At 43.1% G+C, this 25,121-nt stretch overlaps 1 protein-coding gene across 1 annotated transcript in view; it reads right to left on the bottom strand.

The window, feature by feature from the left end:
• Positions 1–4,556: 4,556 nt before the first annotated feature.
• Positions 4,557–25,121, bottom strand: part of LOC102850095 (protein SET-like) — an 84,649-nt gene continuing 64,084 nt past the window's right edge. Inside the window, exon 3 of the mRNA XM_006897246.1 lies at positions 4,557–5,056. Coding sequence (XP_006897308.1) covers positions 4,557–5,056 — 500 coding nt within the window. The remainder of the gene's footprint in view (positions 5,057–25,121) is intronic.

Raw genomic sequence — 25,121 nt, 5'->3', positions numbered from 1 at the left:
CTAGCTCATCACATCAGAGCATGTCAAGGAACATGCCTGCATTATGTAACTCATTAAATAACCCCGTTAACATCCGAGGTTAGGACTTATACCTTAGAACCCGCTCAGTGCCATCAAGCCCAGATGAGTCACAGCAGACCCTTCACCGGCCTCTCAGAGGCTGTAAATCGCACAGGACACAGCTACACATCTTTCTCCCACACCGCCCCAGGTGGACTCCAGCTTCTAACCTGTGGGTTAGCAGTGCACCTCCTTACGGACTATCCCACCAGAGCTCCCCAAACAAGGATTTACAACATACATCTTAATTATGTAATACTGAGGGTCATAGCCCAGCCATGTGGACACGTATGTGGGGGTGAGGCACAACTGAATCAATGACCCAGCTGACAGCTCAACATTGTGATGCCTTGTTTGTGGGTGACACTTAGCCAGTTCAAAGCACAACGTAGTGAAGAAGAAGATGGTTTTCTTTTATCAGAAGTAATGAGCAGAAAAAACATTATTTTTTTAAAAATTCTAACATCTTTGGAAACAAAGTAATAACAGCTTTCAGCAATGATATTGATCAAGATGGACTAAACTCTGCATCAATGAGAGAGATCTCCCACCTCAGAGTCTTCAGAAACGTGAAGACATAGTGCTTGTTTTCCTCGTTGTCCAGTGTGGACTGGACGCCCTGCCCAGTGCTCACATCCAGCCTCCTGTGCTGCTGCTGCCAGCTTGACTACGTGTGTTCTGTGCCTGCTGTTGTCTAGTCGAGTGTGACTCACAGCGACCCCATGAACAAAAGGTCTGAAGCCCCTCTACAGCTCTCGACATTTACCAAAGTTCAGAGAGTTTCCAGAGGCATGAAGTGGATGTCACTCCTGCTTCCAGCCAGGGGCAACCCTACCAGAAATGCCACAAGAAGGAAGCTCTGCAAACAGATACTTATTTTCTCGAAGCTCTAGAATTTAAAAGCATCCACTGGGGTCTCTCTCCAGTGGACCACACTCCTAGTTCTGCTGACTCCAGAACAATCTTTGACTTGTAGAAAGAGAATCCTTACATGAACCTGTTCTCGTGTGTGTGTGTGTGTGTGTGGCGCATGCACACGTGCACTTGCATGTGCATGCATGTGTGTATCTAGGAGGGATTAGGTTTAAGACCCACTCAAGCAAGGCTTACTTGACATACTAGAGAAACCCTGACCAGCATCTCTCTTGATCATCCTGAGAAGGTGGGCAGAGGAAGGACATGAGTGGGGAGGTCCCATGGGCACAGCTGTGATTAGCTGCCATACTTGCACCGTAGTCCATTGCCTAGTGGTGTGTTCTCACCCGCACTATAAATGCGAGGAGGACACAGAATCTTTCTCTGTGCTCTGACAGCACGCAGCATCTCTACTGCGTGTGCTTCCTCTGGACCACTGTGTGACTGAAACCTTCACGGTCCCAGGATCTAGTGTAGGCTTAGTCTATGAGAGAGAGAAAAGATGAATAAAGCAGACATACAAGATAGCGTAGTATCCGACTTCATCAATGAGCGTGATCAGACAAGACTCTCACATATAAAAGAGCAGGGTGCTCATTGCCACCGCAGTCTAAGCTCAGGGGGAACCTGCGGCCAGAGAACTGCTTCTGTGGTCTCCAAGGCTGCAGACTGCTACCTCCTTCTCCAAAGAGCAGCAGGGAGTCCAAACACTAATTTTGTTGTTAGCAGACTAACACTTTATCCACTGTGCCACCTAAGGAACACACTTATATCAATATGTCAAAGTCAACGGTCTTACAGAAAGTGTAGCAGATGGGAACAATTTAGGATGGCAAATAATTACATAAGAAATGTAATTTGCTTCAAGGAAAAGGCACTAGACTTAAGCCACCTAGGAAGGCTTCCAAGAGGAAGAGTCCAACAGTAGGATCTATCCAGACCAGAGGAGGAGGAAATGCTTTCCAAGGGGAAGGTTGGGAATGAGAACAAGATGAGAACTGGCAACTTGGAGAACTTGTGTGTGGCTGGAACAGAAGCCCCTGGGAGTTTTATAAGTTCCTGATAGAGCTGTAATTGAGGTTTGAGATGTTCATGGGAGCATTTAGTGCCATTATTCAAATGGGCCTGCAAAGGATTAGTCTGCAGGAGAATGTTGCAGATACTGGATATGTATAATTGGATCAAGGACTACTTGTCTAATTACATTTCTAGCTGCAAATGAAATGGCACCTTTCATGCAATTTCAAAGTTCCTTAGAGAATACTTCGGGAAAATCTGTTGACGATTTCCTCTTCTGATGATGTGGATGCCTGTGACTCTGCCTCCAAGCGGTGTAAAATCTGCTCTGAGGAAGCATGTGTGTGACTTTCTGATGGTTACTCCGTGGGAGCATCGCTGGCCTGCAGAACTAGCATGCACTTGACACCACTACCGACCGTCTGTGCTTCCTGATTTTCGAGAATGCCTGGTGATCTCCACAAGCTACCAGCAAAGCCAGTAACTGCACTCATGAAGTCTAAATATGTCTACAACACCTACCCTGCTACTATAAATGTATGAGCCAAATGCTGACTGTGGTGTGGCATTTACGTGGACCCCATGACCCCGTGCTCTGCTGCCTGTTAGATAGAAAAAGAGCGGAGCGAGAGAGAAGCAGCAGCAGCAAGTAACAAACAGGCCTTTATTAAGTAGACCTGAGCGGGACACCAGGTAATGGTGTACAGAGAAGATCAGAAGGGCAGGCAGGCAGACGAAGGCAGTTTCCTTTTTTTGTAGGGGCTGTTAAGAAGATTGAGAGGGGATGGTGTTTGCTCAGGAGTTTGGGGGCAGGGATCCTGTCAGGATGTGATTGGGTCCAGGGCCCCATCAGGAGCTGGCCATCTAGTGACCTGGTCAGTATATGGTCAGGCTTCAGCAAGCCATGGTCAGGCCTCATCACAGCATGGTCAGGCCTGGGGCTAAGGGTCTGGGGTAGGCAGAGAACCTCGACATTCTACCTGCGTTGCCAATGACTACCATTTGGTTTGTTTCATGTGGCAGAAAGCTCCTGAGGTCTACCTATCCAGAAATAGGTTTACTAACATCTGTCTTCAATGCACAAATAGACCCAACCTATTATGCTTCCAGTTCCTAAGAGTCACACTGGTGACATCCTTTTGTTCTCACATTTTCTTGTAAGACATACCATCTACAATGCTGCAGCACAAAACTTGGCAATGGTCTTCTCAGCTGGCCTGTTTCCAATCCCTAAGACCAAATTTTTTAAAAGGTACTTGTAACAAAATGTTAGGGAAAAGTTTATACACAGAAAGAAACCTCCTTTGGTTATAAGGAAAGAGGAATAAAGGAAGAGTAAGTAAAATCCGTAATTAGAAAACAAACACCTACTAAGTTGGGTTAAGAAAAAGACCATATAAAATAAAGGGCTTGTCAACATAGTACCACTGGAGAGAAGAGACGGAGAAGAAAACAAGACACACTGACAAGAAAAGGCAGCAGTAAGGAAGTAGATGGCTGTGGGCTTGGTTAGCTTCAGGTTTTTTCTTTCAAATTATGTCAAAACCAACTTAGGATGTAGTCATTGGAACATAACTGGTCCTAGGTTGGGCTCTACATATACTTCCACATAGTCATTTGAGTCATACCATGATGTGACTCAAATTCCCACATAAAGCCCCATTAGTTCCAGAAGCTTCTACCTGTGAAAAGAGAACTCACCAACTTCTGGTTTTCCATATTGAAGGAGCCCTTTTTTATCATGAAAAAATTGTGTTCACAGCAGTGAGCAGACAGGTAAACACGCCGTCAAGCCGCCTTGCGTCCTTAGCGTGTGCAAGAATGTAGACAACAATATCAAAGTCCATGGGATGAAACCCCAGTGCACATCAAACGTACAAAGTGCCTGCTCCAGAAGGTGACCGTTTGCTGTCCAGAAGCTCCTGCCCCAAGGAGTCAAGTGAAGTCTCTCAGTGAATCATATGCCATAGTTCATACAATCAGGTCATCCTGTTGAGAATAAGAGGACCATTCCTCCGAAGAGTCCTCTAATTCATCTCTAGAAATATCCCAAGATACGCTCAGTAAGTTGTTTCAGCCTCTATTCACAGCCAAGGACTCTGAAGCTGTGTGGTCAGTGGATGCTGAGGCCTCCAACAGCTAACTCCACTGGACATCACAAAGACTCCTGTGACATCACTCTGCCCTCATCCAGTCCTGTCTCCGGGTGCCTGTGACCACATGGGCCTGCGAAGCCACAGAGAGGAGAAGGCCCCAGGCCTCGCCTACCAGCGTACTATCAGGTTCCCCAGGACCTCAATGGACTAGTCACGCTGAGCTCCTTGGAGGAGCTACAGAGATACCCTTCCCCTATCGTACATCTTATCACATAGGAGTCAAAGAAGTCTTTCCTCAGAAAACGGGATGGTTGAGAACCATGGTGTAAAGGAGAGAAAGAGACCTCAAGAATGGGCGACTAAACACAAGAAGAGAGGGGAGGAAAAAAATAAACAAAACAACAGAAGACTGCAACTTGCTCCCACGGACTGAAGAAAATTAGGAAAGGTTGGAATCCATCACTGCTCTTAGTCATCTTCTCCTTCGTCTTCCTCATCATCATCTTCCTCCCCTTCATCAATATCTTCCAAATCTCCTTCATCGTCATCATCAGCTTCTTCTCCTTCATCATCCGTACCTGGAACCAAATAGTACTGTAGTGGATGTGGCCAAATATCACCTCTTACAACCTCTCCTAATTCATCTGCATCGACATCAGAATGATCAGTGAACCACATAGAACAGCTTTCTGGTTCTTCATGCTGTCTCTTCCTGCTAGCTTTACTCTGCATTTGACTTGAACGTTTCGTCAGGTCCTTTCCAGATTTCCATTTGATTTCAGTTGATTTTGAGGATGGTTCAGCACTCTCATTCAAATGAGACTCTTTAGAGAGAATTTTATTTTCAAAGTAAGTATTTTCATCAAAATAAAAATCTGTTTTGTAACCTGATTTAATATCTTCAAATCCTGTCACTTCAACGCTGGTCAAATAATGCAGTGCCTCTTCATCCTCCTCCCCGAGCAATGCTTCCCGTCTCAACAAAAATAGGGAATCGACACACCCCCATGCTCTGCGGGGGAAAAGAAAAACCTTCTGCTCCCTTCGCTCTGCTGGAGGCTGGAGGGTGCTGGGCCCCTGTGGAGGAGTGCATAGATTCTAGCTTTTCTCTTCTCTCTGTATATTGGGCTCAGAGATCACACTGTCTCTACGTGAATCCTAACAGCATTTACCAACATTTATCTGTCTACTTTCTCTTGTTTAAAAAAGGAAGGAAAAAACTAAAAAAAAAAAAATGGGGTTCTAGAAGGTCAGCAAAGGGTGGGTTTGAGATGTTTAGGTGGGTTAGGTGGGCATTTTGGACAACATGGCTTCTCCTTTGGATGTTTCATTGTGATTTTAACGGACATCCTTGCAGTTAAGACAACATTTATAAAATCAAATTCTCTCCTAATGATGACTTGAACTCTGCCACTCAGTGGGAGAATCAGCAGAGCCTGGAGGACCTTATTTGGAACTGACATTCTCTATTGTCATTTTGTTCCTGTTTATTGTTAAATTTTCTTTTTGTTTCACTGGAAAGAAAACATGATGCTCAGTTTTAAACATTGGAAGTGTATAAGTTCTTTGTTATAATAAAACTAAATGTGTACACAAAAAAAAAGAGAAGTCTTTCCTCAGGCAATTCATCATATCCTTACACCTTAAAAGTGTGGTTTAAAATAAGCAGAGCCTTTGAGGTTTTATTAGAAGAACCTCTACGTCAAGGATTAGTCCTATCTCTATATCTTTTCAATCTATTTGCAGAACAGATCATCCAGGAAGCTGGGGTCTATGAGAAGGAATGTGGCATCAGGATTGGAGGAAGACGCATTAACAACTTGCATTATGCAGATGACACAACCTGCTTGCTGAAACTGAAAAGGGCATGAGGTGTTTGTTGCAGAAGGTCAAGAACTGTAGTCTGCAATATGGATTGAAGCTCAACATCAGGAAAACAAAGATTCTCACCACTGGGCCAACCAGCAGCTTCGTTATGGATGAGAAGAAATTGAAGTTGTTGATAACTTCAGCTTGCTTGGTTCCACAATCAATACTCTTGGCATCAGCAGTCAGAAAATCAAAAGACAAATTGCACTGGGAAAGTCAGCTGTCAGGGACCTCTCTAGAGTACTGAAGAGCAACAAATGTCTGCTTAGTCTGGAGACTAAGGTGTGCCTGATCTAGGCCATGGTCTTTGCAATTACTTGTTATACATCAGAGAGCTGGACAATGACTAAGGATGATAGAAGAAGGATCAATGCCTTTGAGTTGTGGTGCTGGAAAAGAATGTTGAACATACCACAGATTTCCAGGAGAACAAACTGCTCTGTCCTGGAGAGGATGAAACCAGGCTGCTACATGGAGGCAAGGATTCTGAGGCTCCACCTTATACACTTTGGGCAGACGGCCCGGAAGGACCAATCTTTAGAGGAGGATATCATGCTTGGAAGGGTGGAGGAATAGCACAGGAGAAGAAGACCCAGAATGAGACGGGTTGACTCAGTAACTGGAGAAACGGCACTGGATTTGTCCATGGCGATGAGATTGATTGAGGACTGGGCAGGTTTCAGAGCTAGTGTGCACAGGGTCTCTGTGAGTGGCAGGTGACTCTATGGCACATAACAACACAACAGCATGCCAGCTTATGAAGACATGCGTGGACATCGTGGGTAAATGAAACTCACAGCCCTGCTCCCTGCTCCAGCAAGCTATCTGCTCAGAGACCGGATGAGTGTGTCTAGAACGCTCTTTTCCTTAAACAGAGCGGTGAGCTCACAGCAGTCCTGGTGGCTGAGTCAGCACAGATCCTAGGACCCAGGCAAGCCAGACTTAGCCTGATGCAAAAACTCCCCTTTTCATGAATCTTCCCTCTCACATTCCACTCTGTCTACCTAAAATTGTTTTAATAGTCTAAGACTGGATTTGTCAAAGCTAGTTTTTGTTTCTTTCTTCAAATATTTTATACTGGTTTACTTACAAAGTTCATAAACATTGTTTTTCACTCCAGATCATTCCCATTTCCTTTATTGACCCCTCCCTCCCCCTTCCTGGTATGACCCTGTGATTAACACCCCCCACCCACCCATCCTCACCCCTCTGCTCCCACACTCTCCACCCCCTGACTTGGACCCTCATACACATTCTACAATAATGGCCTTATACAGTATTTGTCCTTATGGGACTGAGTTAGTTCACTTAGTATAATGGTCTCCAGTCCCTCCCAAGTTAGGTAATGATTTACAAAATTCATTGTGTAAATGTACGATAATTTCTCAATCCATTTGATTGTGATTAGACACCTGGGCTTTTTTCATGTTCTTGCAATGGTGAATAATACTGCTATGGACATTGATGTACAAGTCTCCATTTGTCCCTCAGTTCTCATTTTCTTGGGGTATATTCCAAGCATTGGAATAGCTGGGTCATATGGAATTTTTATATGTTTAGCTTTTTAAGGAAGCGCCAAACTGCCTTCCAGAGTGGTTATACCATTTTACAATCCCACCAATAGTGTATAAGAATTCCTATCTCACCACATCCTCTCCGACATTTATTACTTGCTGTCCTGTTAAACTTTGTCACTGCTACTGGGGTGAGATGGTATCTCTTTGTGGTTTTGATTTGTGTCTCTCTTATTGCCAGTGATTGGGAGTATTTCTTCATGTGTCTGTTGGCTATTGGACGAATATCTTCCTCTGAAAATTCTTTCCATGTCTTTTGCTCATTTTGTAGTTGTGTTATCAGCTTTTTGTGAAGGCTCTGTAGGATTCTGTAAACTTTTTATCTGAAATCCTTGTCTGAAATAGTATTGCTAAAATTTTCCGCATCTATAGGTTTCCTTTTACTCTGCTGGAAAGTGGTTTTGATGCACAGGATTTAATCTTTGGAAGGCCCCATTCCTCAATTTTATCCTCTCCAGATTATGCATTTCTGGCTGTATTTGGCCGTCTCATTATACCATAGACTGGGATCCTCCTGGGAGCCTTGTTGGGAATCTCCTGGGAGCCTCCTGGGAGCCTTGTTGCAATCACAGTTCTCAGGCCAACAGCGTTGCTGTGACTCATCAGGGACTTGATGGCAGTAAGTGTTTCAGTGTTGGTGGAAAAGTGGAAGCTGTTGTTGAAAATCGTTCCAAGAGGAGGAAATTGCTGCCAGATTGGGCTGTTTGTCACCAGAGAGGGTGGGAAGGGAGAGGCCATCCATCCATGTTGCTGTGCATAGATTTATGTGGTGCTTCAACTTCAAAGAGCGCTGGGCAAGTGCAGGAACAGGAAGCATCCTTTAAAAGAGAACAGACGTGTCTGGGCCTGCGGAGCCCCACAGAGAAGACAGGACAGTCCCAATCAGGCTTGGTCTGGAAGCAACCATCAGTGCAAGCAAAGGAGGAGACGCAGAGGGCCTTTGTCTGGGCTAGCCGTGTAGACTTCCTTCATTTTTATGGGGTGAGTGGGAGACTTTGTCTTGAATTCTGTGAGGAGTGGAAACCAGTGTGTTTTTTTAACAGTGTTTGTTGCCCAAGGATTGTGGCATTAGGGTGGCCATTCGTATGACTCCCATGCTCTCTGTGATGCTGGCCACAAGTGTATGTCCATGCACCTAGCAGTCCTTCATGGAGGGCCTGATACAACCCAGGAGCAGTTACTAGCACATGCACATGGAAATGAGATGCTTCCTCTTCCCAGAGGGCCCCAGGATCAAGTGGAAAGAGCCCTGTACAGACATCAAGACGCGCCTGCACCCACGCCTGCAGTGGAGGACAGACTGAGCCCTAAGAACACAACTATTTTCCAAAATGGGAAACAGTCATCACTTAGATCCATCCTAGTCAATCTGTGTCTCCCAAAACATGCATCCACCTATCTACTTCTCCAGTCATTTGTTCATGGGACAAACACTGATTAGATGTCCCCTTCTATGGGCCAAGGATAAAAGAACTCCTGTCCTTGAAGACAAAACAAGCAAAGCCACCAATGCAGAAGTGAACAGAAAGAAAGCAGTTCTCACTCACGGAGGGGACACCAGCAGGTCTCCACAAAGGTGGCGTGTGAGAACATGCAAGGGACACACCTGTCCTTCAGGTGCTGGGCAGACAAGGTGAGAAGGAGCGCAGCCATCATCACCAACACCAATCAGAACCCTGGGACTCTCCTAACCCTGACACAGCAATGGTCTACAGAGTTGTTGGAAACAATACAAACCCATTGCAACACAGTTCCAGAGGCTGTAAGTCCAATTTTAGGGTTAGCAGGGCCCCGCTCTTGTGGAAAAGCCTGGGAAGAGATCTTTCCTCTTCTCTCCCCACTTATGTTGACCACAGACTTGTAGACATTTACCTCCATCCTCAGATGCCTTCTTCCCTCTGACCATGAGTCTCTCTCTCTCTCATCTCTTTTAATAAGGACCTTGCTTAGATGGGACTTGAACCCTCAACCACAGATGGCCTCATGTTAGTTTCTGCAAGCATCTAACAGCATCTACAAAGAACATGTTTCCTGATGAAGCCAAATTCCAAAGCACTGAAGTCTAGGAACACCGGGCTTGGATTTGCCACGCAACTCCCTGCAGAGTACACATCCACATTACTGTGGGGAGGACCGTGTCCATGTTACCTCAGGGAAAATCGGTAATCTACTCCTGTGTGACATGAGCTAAGAACCTGTTCAGCTTGTCACCAGTGAGTTCAGCAAATCTAAATTCTTTGGATGAGTTTTCACGCTGTTTGTTTATGGAAGGAAACTTTGCAAAGGACACCTTATAAACAAATTGGAACCTTGCGTAGGGGAGGATTAATGACCCCAAGTGAGGGAGGGAGAGATAATCAGAATTTATTGTTTAAGGTATTCTGCATGTCTGTACAGGGTGACAAAACACCCTTCAAAGTGGGGTCTTTGAGGCCCCCTTCAGAGCACATGGCATTAACCTGGGAGCTGAGAATCTTTCTCCTGCAGAAGCTGTCTGTGTGTTTCTCCTTCCACCGCTCTGCCTGGAGACCCCTACCTTGCACCTCCGGGAGCCTCCACCCCACAAGGAGCAGGAAGACACTCCATGATCCTTGTTGAATTGAGTCAGCACTGAATTGTTAGAGAACTCTCGGGATATTTGTTCAGAATATTATAAAATATCAATCTTGTGTTTTTTTCCAAGAGAAACAGACAAAAATCTGTTCAAAGATTTTTAATATTGCTCTAATGGTTTTTGTACATTTTTTAATGCATAATATCATTAATAATATGCCATGTAAGGGATGCGCTCAGGTCACATGTCACCTCGTCTTCAGTTTGAGCATTTTAGTTGAATAAACAGTGGAAATGATAAGGAGCGACTGTGGTGTTTGGAAGACAGCTTGGTAAAGACAGCCCTGATCATGTACTGACTGGCTTCTCACCATTCCGACATGGATGGAGATGAAATCAAGACATTGACATGAAGTAAAGGGGCAGGTTGGAGAGGAAGGAGCTAGAGAGTCCTAGAGATTATGGAAACAAACAATGCTTAAAAAATCAATTAAAGCTGTTTCCAACAGTTCCTTCTCCCCTGGGAAGGATATGGGTATAATGGAGATCGTAAGAGTACCAATCCATCCATATGGCTGAGGGAAGCACATTCTGCTACTTTAAATTCGACGTGGGGTAAACAAAAGTGACTTAAACTGTACGTTACTATTGTAAATGGGTTGCATTTTCTGGGTAAGGACCAGTGATTTTTCTAGTTGTATAACTGTTTCCGAAGACAACAGTGAAATTGTATTAGTTAGATTTCTGGGGTGAAAGTGTGAATGGATGTTAGAATTCCTAACTGTGGGTTTACACCTGCAAACAAAGTCACTCCTCAGCTCATGTGAGCACTCATCACACAAATTGGGTCTGAATGAGCTGATAATTAGAGGATACACTTTGAATTATTGCAGACCTATATTGATTAAGACGGACGCTGAGCTCTGGCCCAGCAGAGGGAAAGCTGGTTGGAGTTCAATACTGCACTTTGTTGGGATAGCCAGTGCTTGGGAAGAGATGAGAAATTGTGAAAAGTGTTAGATGAGTAAGAGTTAGAAAGAGTTAGGAGGAGAACACTTTAAAATGGCTGATTTCCTTTAGAACCAATCTTGAATGTCTGCTGATATGAAACAAAACAAACTTTTACTGAAATTCCTGCATCATCACATTGCTGCTAAAATCCGTTTTGTATATGATTCCCTGAGGAAAACGGCAAATCAGCCACAGTAAAGTAAATGAGTGAAATATAATAGGGAATCTCACTGGTACATGTCCTCATCCATGCTCCGGGGGACACACACTCCCAGGAACTCAGTGTGTCCACTCTTTCATAACTTTGGGCCACAGAGCTATCTGCTTTCCATGGCCCTGGTGTCTATCAACATGTAGAGCCTTGTAATTAAGATAGTCACCTGTCATAGCACTATAAAGAGTAAGTGGGATAATCCAAGTTTCCTGTCCAATCCCAAACAACTCCCCATCTTGTCCGGCAGACAGTGCTAACGCATGCCCTGGATGACCTTACATACAAAGATGAACACTTTAGTCTTAATGAAAGCAGAGTGTCCCTTAGTGACGTTGATTTCAGGTACCAGTGAATCAACGCTAATTCAGAGTGACACCCAGTGCTGCTGGACAGAAGCTCCCCATGGGGTCACCTAGACTGTGCAGGACATACACTGACTTCCGCGGGCAGCTCTAAGAATTGATGCCCAATATCCACTCAAGACGGCAGAGAATGGCTAAGTATCAGCAGGGCCTTGTCCAGGTCTAAAATACAATTTTGCAAGATATTTGAGTCAAGAGAAATATTCCCTGCTCTCAGGCTTTTCTGTGCGCTGTCCTTTTATTCGTAGTTTAGGAAACGCACTCGCCTTCTTCCTATTCCCAACTCTTCTTGCAGCCCCCATTGAGACTAAAACCTCTTGCCAAGAGCATAGCTCCAATTCCACAAGTGTATCTGCGTCACAGAAAGACTTCCCCGGCCTCTCTGAGTAGATGTACCTCGCTAACCTTACAGTTGGCAGAATCCCATGTTTGCCATCCAGGGATTCTGTGGCCCTAACTCATCACAAATGCTAACTTCACCCTCATCACACGTTCTCCATCACCTTCTCAAAAACATCATTTGACTTGACTTTGCCACAGTGAACACGCTCACAGAACTGCCTGAAACATCAGCAATTCAAAATCTTTACTTACTTTTCTGATTGCCAGGTAAAGAAGAAAATTATCCAGAAGTTGTAACCAAGAAACAAATGCATCCTCAGTTGAGTAATGATCACTGAAGACTGGAACTAAATTAATGTAGAATGTGGTATTTTCTAACCATAAATAGAAATGACTCTCAAAGAAGAGAGAGAAACACACCACCAAACCCGGAAGTAACCACTGTCACCAAGTCAATTTCAAGATAACTCCCCATCAGGTTTCTGCGATTGCAAACCTTACCCAGAGAATGTCTCATAGTTCATGTTTCTCCCAGGGTGACAGTAAGGTACCGTAGGTTCCAGACTTTCGGTTAGTAGACTAATTCACAATTCAGTACTCTTGTAACTTAAGTCCACATCGCCTAAACTTGGCTGCTTCCTCTAGTCGTAAGAGCTGACTCTAAGCTAATAGAGATTCAGTAGCTATTTTGACGTTCACTGCATGTTTCCATTAAGAAACACACTGGACATCACTTCTCCAGAGCACACTGAGTCCATAACAATCTAGAAAAAAATAATCAGATCTGAGGTTGTTCTTTTGTTTAATCTTCCTTCAAAAAGAATTCTTAAATTACTGAATAATCATTGGCTGTATAAGTGATACCAATCATGATACCAACTAGATAGATGTTTGATTTAAGAAAAGCAGAGAGCTGGACAATGACTAGGTATGATAGAAAGAGAATCGATTCCTTTGAGCTGTGGTGCTGGACAAGAAAGAGTATTGACTATACCATGGACTGCTAGGAGAACAAAAAGGTTCATCCTAGAGAGGGTGAGACCAGGCTTCTCCTTGGAGGCAAGGATTTTGAGGCTTCGTCTGACATTCTTTGGGCATGTTGCAAGAAGAGACCAGTCCTTGGAGAAGAACACCATGTTTAGAAGGGTGGAGGGACAGCACAAGAGAGGAAGACCCTCAATGAGATGGATTGATTCAGTGACTGGGATAATTAGGGTAGGTGTGTTGGAAACAACAAGGTGAGCACAGAACAGAGCAGGGTTCAAGTGCTGTTGTACACAGGGTTGCTATGCGTCACAAATGACTCAACAACACATAACAACAACATCATTTATCATTTAAACTCCAGAAGCTTAGCTATATGAAAAATGAGGTCAGGACTGGAGGAACAGTCACTGAAAACCTGTATTATGCATATGACACAACCTAGTTTGTAGAACTTGAAGAAGTCTTTAAACACTTAGTAAAAAAGACTACAACCTGTAATATGGATTCGATCTTCTTACCAAGAAAATAAAATTTCTCACAACTAGATCAATAGTTAACATCATGGTATATGGAAAAAGTATTGATATTATCAAGGACTACATTTTCTGTGGATCCATAATCAACAGTTATGATAGCAGCAGTCAAAAAGTCAAAAGCTGTGCTGCATTGAGGAGGTCTGCTCTAAAGGACCTCTCTACAGTGCTAAGGAGTAAGGATGTCCACTTAAAGACTAAGGTGTGCCTGATTCAGGCCAAGACCTTTTCAATGACTTCCTTTGTGAGTGGGAGTTGGACAATGAGTAAGGAAAACCGAAGAAGACCTTTGAATTATGCCGCTGCTGAGAGTATTGAACATCCATGGACTGCCCAAAACTCCAACGAGTCTGTCTTTGGAAGAAGCGCAACCAGGGGGCTCCTTAGAAGCAGGGCTGGTGAAACTTCATCTCACGACTTTAGGGGTGTTGTCAGGAGGGGCCAGTCCTTGGGGGAAATATGTTGTGAAAAGAAGAGGGTCACATGAGAGAGGAAGCTTCTCAAGGAGATGGAATACCACAGCGACCGCCCCAGTGAACTTGAGCACCATGGTGGTCATGACGGTGGAGCCGGAGAGGGAGGGATTTTAATCTGTTGAGCACAAGGTTGCTATGAGTTACAGCTCGTGCGGCAGCACCTCATAACAGCACCAGCATTTGCCTTTTTCTGAATCTCACTCTTCTCAGTTGTAAGTAGGGGAAATAAGACAGTCTCCCTAGGTTGTTGCAAGGATGAAATGAGACAGTGGGAGCGAGTGTTTGACACATAGCAGAACTCAGGGAACACAAACTGTTGTTAGAATTGTTATTCATGTTATTAATGAATGTTTCATGAAGAGAACAGTGACTTCCTAGTAAACGGTACATGGAAATCATCAGCTACCATTCTTCCTAAGCCTTTCATTGTAAATAAATCGCTCATACATCTGGTCTGAGTCGACAGAGAGCCTTTAGATTCAAGCCGAAAGGCCGAATGCATATTATACAAGTTCTACTATGTATTATAGTTTTAACTTAGAAGCATTTACAGTCACCTACCTAGCCCTCCGGCTGGTGTCCTTTTCCAACCAAGTGGAGACAGGAAGTTGTGTGCTTGCTGGATAAAGTCAGAGTTCTATGCAGTTTCCCCATGTCACCAGCAGGGAGACAGTGACAAATCTAGGCCCAGAAAACATGATACATCAATTTATCAGATTACTGAAAAAAGTATGAAGCACGAAAGATAGTACAAAATAATTTAACATCCCTTTCTTCTCTCATGCGTTTAATACTATAAACAGAAAACTAGTTAAAGTGTTTCCAAAACTGCAGTCATGAAACAGGAAGCTGCTGAACGACCAGGGCTGCCATTTCCTTCTGTGTTAACCCTCTCACTCACGGAAGGACAGACAGCGTTTAAAGTGTCACAGGCAATAAGCAGAGCTGGAGTTAGTCAGCACCTGCTGCCCCCTGCCCTTGTCTCCTCGCTTCTGCTGATCTCAGCACAGGACGCCAGCTGTTATCACGGCCAGCATCCACTGCACACTGTTGGATACCAGCTCCTCAATCAGTTTTCATGGATAAATTACTATGTTGCTGTTGTTAGTGTTGTTAGGTCCTATCTAGTCAAGTACAACTTATAGTGACTCTACGAACAACAGATGTGAACCCTCCAACAACAGATTTGAGCCCCGTCCTGCCCGGTGCCATCCTCCCAATTTAGCCTTCTCAAACCTCTTAATCCCATTTTGCGGGTGATGCTGAGCCTTCTCCAGGGGAGAGGCCCCTCTTGAAAACGTGCTCGAAAGGGGTGAGACACAGTCTCACAAAACCAGGACGGCTCAGTGAGGTGGGCGAGTACAGAGGCTTCCGCCACTGGCTGGAGCACGTCATTGCCGGAGAGGACAGCACAGGGTCAGCGAGCGCCCCGCCATGCTGTCCATGGATTGCCAGGTGGGGAAGGTGTGTGACACCTAACTGCACCACCCTGGGGCTTGTGAAGTCGTTCCTGACTCATGCAAACCCCGCATTGCAGAGGAGAGCCGGCCCTTCTGGCTTGCTAGGCTAGGCTCTTTCAGAAGCATATTGCTAGGCCTTCCTAACTGTGTCTGCAAACTTTGGGCTGAAAGTTGAATGCCTAAGATGTACGCTGAGGCTAAAAGATGTGATTTGTCGAAACCACTCGCTGTCTCCATGATCAGTCCCAGGAGACCAGGGCCAAATGCCTGTGTGTGTGGCCACCATGTCAACCGCTGATGTCCCACAAGGGCACCATCCAACAAGTTACGACGCATTCTCAAGAATAACCAGTCATGGAGCATTCTGTGTGACTGTCCCTGTGTCAAGGTGGGGATAGTGACAAAGGGCTTGAGCGTGACAGAGATCATGAGGATGGTGCAGGACAGGCCGGCTGCGAGTTAGAGTTGACCCAGTGACCCTTAACAACAACAACACTTAAAGGAATAATAATAAAATGTTCTTAATGTTCTGTTCTTATAAAGCTATACGAAAAAATAGGCATGCAAGTGTAAAAGGAAACTGCTAAGCGACATTTTCACACGCATGTGTAAATAAGTGCAAGCCGTGACCTGCTGCAGACGCGAGTCAGTGTGAGTCGGAGCGGAGAGGACGGTGCGGAAGAAGAGCAGCCGCAAGTGCAGAAGAATGAGGGCCCTTCGGTAATCACAGGAGGAAAGCCAATTAATGAGTCCACCTTTCATGTATTAAGCTGAGGTTCTGTGTGGCTTTCATGTTTCTACCACATCTTTCAGAAGCGCTGGTGGCAGAGTGGGTAAGTGCTTACTTGTTACCCAAAAGGTCAGCAGTTCGAACCTACTAGCTGTCCTCTGGAATGAGATGAGACAGTGGACTCCTATAAAGACGATAGTTTAGGAAACACTGTGGGGCAGTTTGACTCTCTACTAGAGGGTCCCTACGAGTCATCATTAACACAACCACAACTGTTAAGAGCCGTCGAGTCATCGACAACTCATAGCGACCCTATGAATGAAAGATCTTAACACCTGTATAACTTACATTGTTTCTTCAAGTTCATAGGGCTTCTGGAGCCAAGATGTTTCAGAAGTGGATGCCACTCCTGCTTCCAAGCTTGTTTTAATTGGGGAACTCCACCAAACACTGTCCACCATGGGTAACCATTATCGCATTTGACACATCAGTGTCACAGTGTTCAGCATCACAGCAACCACGAGTTACCTCTGTACAGCAAGTGGACACACAAGGGCTATACGACGTAGAAGAATGTTTGACCAAAAACAGTGTTAAAAAAAAACAGGCTGGAGGGCCACAGATTAAAATCACACACCTTTTGGCTTGGTAGTATAACTTTCTAGCCACAAGGACTACAACTGATTATCATAAAATTTTAAATCTAAAAGTTTCTACAGTCAATGACTATTATCCTTGCTATCATGATACAACACAAACATGGTGTTATTTCAGGAGTTTCAGATACTCCTGCAGACACCTTTAGACATCCAAACACTGTAGACAAAACAGTACTTTTGTTAAACTCTTGTCTAGGTAAGAAGATGATGAGGAAGCTACATTCTAGTAAAAGGCATCTCAACAGAACAGAATCCTTATGGGTCAAACCCAATTCTCTTTAAAGTTGTCGTAATGAAAGTCATAATATCTTCTGTGTCTGTGCTAGGCAACCTCTGACTTCAGTCTACTTGGCACATATGCTCATCATCTTGCCCCAAAGAGATAAACTTACATTTTCACACAAACTCACCACTACCCAAGGACTCTGGTCTCAGCTCCTCTGGACGCCATGTTTCTTGGCTTGGCAACATCAGCAGGGGTCGGACCACAGCCAGGAGTCATGCCCAGAACTCCCAAGCTCTTTTGAGTTTACATCAGACGCTGCACCCTTTTATATTTAAAAACAAGCAAACAATAACTTGACTGAATAAAATAAAAGAGGGGGAGAGAATCCTCTTCAAGCCACAGTGTTCACCCTAAACTCTTCACACGCACCCCAAGCAAAGTGAACTCCATGCTCTCTTTATCAGAGGGCAATTTCCACGAGCTGACGTCAAAGCTTGATAGCCTGCTCAGATCTCAGCCCCCTGGATATTCAGCGAGTCCTGCAGCAAATAACCTGGCAGGCCTGGGACGCTTCACACTTAAGAAATGATAATCGTTAGCACGTTTCTTCTGCTGTGAGCCGCACAGCCCGAGCCCATTCACTCCCTTGAGCCTCGGCCTGGTGAACATAAGGGAGTCAGAGACTTCCCGAGTCGTCCAAGCTGGAACTCCCCAGGCTTTACGGCTCCCCGAGCCAGACCAGGGACGTGTGGATGTGCATCTATTTCACGCAGAGCTCTGAACGCAGGACTCAGTGTGTTGATTCTCACTAGTTCACATCTGCTTCCTTCTCCTGCTCAGGAAGGACTGGCAAAGTTTTACCACCCAGGGATCAAACAATTAAGAAAGAAAGAAATAAAATGAAAAGAATAAAGGAGCAAATAGAAAGAGAGAAAGGAGAAAGGGAAGGAGCAGGGGACGGGGAGACAGCGTGTGGGGCTCAGATCCAGGGAGGACAGCTCTGCACCTCGGCCTCATGGGATTCCAAGGGGTGCTGTGCTCTCTCCCATAGCCAGTGAGGTCAGAGAGAAAAGTAAACCCAAAGGCAAGGAATGGAGCCACTCTAGTGAATTCGAGATTCTTCTCACAGAAATTAACCATTTCCAACAGTCAAGTAAATTAAGGGATATATATTCTGATGATAATCTCTGAATCTTTCCTTACAATATTGGGGGGAAATTGTATTAAGATTTCGAAGTTTGTCATTGGATGTTGCTACATTTATCCAGAAGCAAATCTATTTATAATCCTCTGATTTATTTCACCTGTGTCAGGTACAATACTAACAGTGTTGTCATGTCATGCCCTCCGGGTCATCGCATTCCACATCAATATTTATGCTTTTGGTTTTTGTTGTTTTTAACTTTATAAACTTATTGTCCTACTTGCAAGATTTGAATTTTAGGCTATTTAATTTAATCCCAAAATAATTTCCAAGAGAAGCAATCCTCTGTTAAAATAGGTATCAGTGACAAAATAGGATTTACTAAAAATAAACAAGATCCCAAAAGTATTGGCTGTAGGCCAAGTCTAAGAAAATCGTACCAAAAAGAGAACCGAACAGCTTCCTCTGTTTGATGTGTGGTGTGGTTGCTTCTAGAATGCAGGTCTAAAAAGAAAATAAGAAATGAGGCATCATTGCCAAGATACTTAGAATTTATATTGTCAGTATATTTAAAACCACATAATTACATAAGAACTTCATTTCCTGTTCAATGACTCAAACGTTTTAAATGCTCTTTGTTTCTGTTAGATGTTGCCGAGTGAGCGCTAAGTCACAAGAGCATGTGACACAACGGGACTCTGCCAAGCACGGTACCGTCCTCACGGTTGTCAACTGTCTTCATTTTCACAATTCTGTCAGTCCACGTAACTGAGTTCTTCCTCTCTTCCTCAGACCATATGTTTTACCAAGCATGAGATCATTCTCCAGTAATGCTCTATCCTGACAACATATCCAAAGACCTTGAGACAAAGTCTTGTCATTCTTCCTTCTAAGAGGCATTCTGATTGGACTTCTTCCATGGGACATTTAAACTTCCTTCCACAGTCCATGGTTTACACACTATTCTTCACTAGAACCAAAGTCTAAATGCATAATTCTTCAGTCTTCCTTACTTATTGTCCAACTTCCCCGGGTATAGGAGGTATTTCAAAATGGCATGGCTTGGGCCAGATGTACCTTAGTCTTCAAAGTGACGTACTTGCTCTTAAGCACTTTCACAAAGTCCTTAGCAGTAGATTTGCCCAGATGCCATATGTTGTTTGATTGCTGGACTGCTACTCCCATGAGTGTTGACTCTGCGTACAAATAAAGTCAAATCTTTGACCACTTTGATCTTTCTTCCATTTCTCTGTTTATGCATCAAGTTGTGAGGATTTCATGTTGATGTGAAAAACACACTGAGAGCTGTGATCTCTGATCTTTCCCAGCAAGTGCTTCAAGTCCTCTTCATTTTCACCACACACGGTTGTATAATCTGAAAGTTGTTAATAAGGCTTCCTCCAATCCTGATGTCGCCCTTCACAGAGTTCAGATTTTCAGATTATTTGTTCATCATAGAGAGTAAATGTTATTATGTGCCATCAAATCAACTATAATTTATGACAACCCTATGAACAGCAGCTTTGAACCTCACCCTGTGCTGAACCAACCTCACCATCTTTGACACACCTGACCCCACTGGCACAGTCATTGTGTCAATCTATCTCATCAAGGCTCTTCCTCTCTTGAGCTAGTCTTCTGCCCTTCCAAACATGATGTCTTTATCTAAGGTCTGGGCCCTCCTGACAACATGCCCAAAGTATGTGAGATGGAGTTTCACCATCCTTGCTTCCAAGGAGCACCCTGGTTTCACTTTTTCCAGGACAGTCCTGTTTATTCTCTTGTTGTTCATAGGGTTGTTATAAATTGAAATCTATATATAGACTAGGAGATGGTTGTTCAAACACAACCAGAGGATATTACCTTATTTGAAATAAGGGAAAGTGTACAAAAGAATTATACCTTTCACCATACTTATCCAATTTGTAAGCTAAGCCAATAATCTGAAAATCTGTAGTATATGCAAAAAACACAGCAATAAGATTATAGGAAGCCTCACTAACAATGTCTAATATAGATGATATAACTTGGCTTGTTGAAAACAAAGAAGACTTCAAGCATTTACTGGTGGTTTTAAAAAACTTCATTAGCCTTCAGTAGAGGTCACATCTCAACAAAAAGACAATAAAAATCCTCCCAGCTGGACCAATAAGCAACAACATGAGAAATGAAGAAAAGATTGAAACGGTTAAGAAGTTCATTTTACTTGGGTCCACAATCCATGTCCATGGAAATAGCTGTCAAGAAATCAAACGCAAATTACATTAAGCAAATGCTCTTTTCAAGGATCTCTTTAAAGTGTTAATAACCAAGGATATCACTTCAAGGACTAAGATGTGCCTGACCAATGTGATTCTATTTTCAGTTTCCTCTTATGTATGTGAAAGTTGGACACTGAATAAGGAAGATAAAAAACCAGATGTCTTTGCATTGTGGTTCTGGCAAAGAATATCGAATGTACTATGACTTGTCAAAAGAACAGACATGCCCAAAAGAAGGAGGGCAGCCAGCATGTCTTCAGAAGTGGGGATGGCTGGACGCCCTGCCATGTGCTTGGGGCACTTTACCAGGAGGGAGCAGACCCCGGAGAAGTACGTCATGATGAGTAACACAGATGGTCAGCGAAAAGCAGGAAGGTCGTCAGTGGACTGACGTTGTAGCGGAAGAAATGGACTCAAAGCTGAATCAATGTAGCAGTAATTGTGAGAAGGGCACAGAATTGTACAGTTTCACTTCGTTGTACACTCTAGGTTGAAACCAAATCGAAGGCTCCCAACTACAAAAATACTTGCATGGAGATTGAATCCTTTCAAAATTATGTCATTTCCAGGGAGATTTTTGTCTCTGGTGATTTTTTGTGCTCTGAATTCCACTTTAACTGACATGAATGCGGTCACTCCAGCCCCTTTATGGCTCACTCTTGGCAACGCGACTTTGGAAACGACACTACTCATAGAACAGGGTTTAGATCTTTCCTTCATAGAGTTGTTATGAGTCATGCTCGACTCGACAGCACTTAACAACATAACAACACTGGCATGTAATTGGAACAGAATGAAGGAACAGTGCGTGGTTTAACATCAGGCAGAGTTATACTCTTTCTCCAGACCCATTCAATATGTATACTGAGCAACTCATTCAAGAAGCTGGGCTCAAGAAGAATGTGGCTTTGGGATAGGAGGTAAACTCATCAATAACCTACGTTATGCAGATGATACAACCTTGCTTGCTGAAAGCGAACAGAACTTGAAACACTCGCTGCAGAAGATCAAAGACTACATCTTTTAAGATAGATTACATCACACCATCAAGAAAACAAAAATCATCACTGGACCAATAGACAACATCCTGATAGATGGAGAAAAGACTGAAGTTGTCATTGATTTCATTTTACTTGGATCCACAATCAACACCCTCAGTCACAGCAGTCAAGAAATCAAAAGATGTGTCATGTTGGGAAAATCTGCTGACAAAGATCTCTCCAAAGTGCAGAAGAACAAGGTTGTTAGTTTGAAGGCTAAGGCTTGATTCAAGCCATGTTCTTCTCAATTATTTCCTATGTATGTAAAAGCTGGATAATTAATAAGGATTATAGAAGAATTTATGCTCTTAAACTGTGGTGTTTAAGAGTGGTTGGAGTAGTGAATATTCCATGGATTGCCAAAAGAACAAACAAGTCTATCCTGGAAGAAGTGAAGCCAGGATTCTCCTTAGAGACAAAGATTATAAATCCTTAACTTGATCTTGAATTGCTCTGGAAAATCTGTTGTCAGGGACCTCTCCAGAGGACTGAAAAGCAACAATGTCAGTCTAGAGACTACTCCAGGCCATGGTCTTTGCAATTACTTGCTATGCATCAGAAAGCTGGACAATGACTAAGGATGATAAAAGAAGAATTGATGCCTTTGATTTGTGGTGCTGGAGAAGAGTCTTGAACATACCATGGACTGCCAAGAAAACAAATAGGACTGTCTTGAAGAGAGGTAAACCAAGTTTCTCCTTGGAGGCTAGAATTTTGAAACTCCGCCTCACATACTTTGGGCACATGGCCAGGAAGAACTGATCCTTGGAGAAGGACATCAGGCTCGGAAGGATGGAGGGACAGCGCAGGAGAGGAAGACCCCGGATGAGATGAATTGATACAGTAACTGGGGCGATTGGGGTTGGTGCATTAGAAATCAATGAGACTGGCTCAGGACAGGGCAGGCTTCAGACACACTATTCTTAGGGTCACTATAGATTGTAAGCAACTCAACAGCAACAACAACAAGAACGTAATCTCACATGATTTGGGCATGTTGTCAGAAAAGAGGAATCCTTAGAAAGACATTGTGATGGGAAAGGTAAAGGTCAGATAAAGCGAGGAAGACTCTTGACAAGATGGAATGACATATCAGAGGGCACATGGATGCAGAGAGCAAGGTTCAGATCTGTAGCTCAGAAGGTCAATATGAGTCACAGTCAACTTAATGGCACCTAACAAAAAACAGATTCTTGTAATCAAAACACATCCTTTATTAAAGCTCATGGATTTTCTTTATGCATTACCCAACTTTCACATGCACATGACTAAATACACCCTGATCTCACTCAGGAATGTCACTTTACCCTCCAAGTAACTTCGCCCGTTAGCACTTAAAAGAGACTCGTTGCAGTAGATTTGCCAATTCAATTCCTTATTTGATTTCTTCAGTGCTATTTCCAACGCCATTGATTATGGATCCAAGTTAAATGAAGTCCTTGGCAAGACCAATCTTTTCTCCATTTATCATACAGTTTCTTGTTGGTCCAGTTGTAAAGATATTTCTTTCCTTAATGTAGATGTGATTCATACTGGAGACAGAGTATCTTCCTCACAATATCTCCTTTGATTTTCATTAGTAAATGTTTTAAGTTCTCTTGGGTTTCAGCTAACAAGGTATTGTCATCCATACAGGCAGGAAAGCATAGTGTTTTAAATATGCATTCACCAAACAACATAGCCTCAAAACATATGTGACAAAATCTAAAAAAGGTAACAGAATAAATATACAATTACACGTGGGTACCTCAAAACTACCTTCAACACAAATTACAGAACCAGCAGAAGGAGTAACAGCAAGATATAACAACAGATCTGAGTAACACTGTCAATCAGTGAGGTGTAACTGATAGCCAAGGACCACTCCAATCAACAACAGAGGGGGTACTTTTCAAGTGCCAAACAAAATGAACCTGTATTCTAAGGCATCATATATACCTCAGTAAATGCATAATTCAATCATACAGAGTAAATCCTCTGACAATAAAGGAATCAAATTATAAATCAATAACATGAAAAAAAACCTCTAAGCACTTTGTAATTAAAGACATCACTAAATAAAGAGTAAATCTCAAAGAAAATTAAAATATATACATAGAATTGAATAAAATTATCAAAAGAGGTGGAATCATACTGAGGGAATTTTAAAGCACTAAATGTTTACATTATAAAAAAAGGAAAAATTTCACACTAATAATCTGAACTCCAACCTCCAAAAGCAAGTACAATCAGCCAGCAGCAAGCAGCATAGGGACTGGAGAAAGAGAATTGATACCCATGGAACATGAAACAGGAAAAAGAAAGTAGGAAACAATCTGTGAAACAAAAATCTGACTCACTGAAGGAAAAAAAAATCAATAAAATTGATAAACCTCCAGCAAGACTAACAAAGATGCAAAGAAAGAAGAATGGACAGCCGAAACCACCATGGTCCCAGCAGATACACTGATAAGGGAACACGACAAACAACTCTGTGCTCATAAATTCGACAACATAAATAAATGGACTACTTCCTCAAAAACCAGAAGCTACCAACACATTCAATCAACTACCTCTACTCACTTTGTAGGTGAATTCATAATTTGATAATACCTCTCCTAAAAAAAAAATTCTCAGATTCTAGATGGTTTTATTAGACAGTTCAACCAAATAAGAGGAATGAGCTGTCACTTTTCTCGCAAACTTCAGAAGAAAAGGAGAAAATAATTTTCAACAAGTGATTTTATGAGGCCACTTTGGCACTTGTACCAAACCAGTTCATGACCAACGTAACGTTTAACTGAAAGAAAAAACAAGAAACTATTATGGAGGGATGGGATAAGGAACAAAGGGGCAAAGTGGCAGAGGACTTGGAAAACCAGAGACAGTACAGTTAGTAGACAGAAGGTTATAGGACAGAAAGTGATTTGCATCTAAGAGCCAAAAAGGAGGAAGAATCAACAGTGCTTGTTACCCATCAGTCACCCTGGCAGAGAAGCACAAATACATTGGATGTGGAAAAAGAAATTCACTGAGTGGCTACAGGATATTGTCGTTGTTGTAGTTGATTGCCATTGAGTCTAGCACGGCTCATAGCGACCCTATGAAGAAAAGGCCTAAAGCCTTTCTATAACTATTGTCACTTATCAAAGTTCATAGTTTCCAGAGGCATATTGTTAAGGAAGTAGATGCCACTCCTGCTTCCAAGCTACAAGACAGTCTTTTTCTTTTGTCTTGTTTTTTATTGTTGTTGTTGTTGTTTTCTTATACTAGATTATTTACAAAATTCTAATAGTTTTTCAGACCAGATTCTTCCAGTTTCCCTCACCCTCCATCAAATTGTACAACCCCATGATTAAAACACACACACACACACACATCCTCACCCCTCTGTTTCTACCCTCCCCCCAACCTTGGATCCTTATACTCATTTTACAATGATGATTTTATACAGTATTTATTAATGATTTTATACAGTATTTATCCTTGTGGGACTGAGCCAATTCACTCAGGATAATGCTCTCTAATCCCTCCAAAGTTGTGCCAAGAAACCTGGAGAACAGCCAGCTGACCCACTGACTGGAAAAAATAAATATTTGTTCCCATTCCAAAG

The sequence above is a fragment of the Elephantulus edwardii genome, unplaced genomic scaffold (assembly GCF_000299155.1).
Source record: "Elephantulus edwardii isolate Elephantulus edwardi_28Jun2011 unplaced genomic scaffold, EleEdw1.0 scaffold00207, whole genome shotgun sequence".
NCBI lineage: Eukaryota > Metazoa > Chordata > Mammalia > Macroscelidea > Macroscelididae > Elephantulus > Elephantulus edwardii.
Note: the sequence above shows the minus strand (reverse complement) of the source record. Positions and strands in the feature narration are given on the sequence as shown.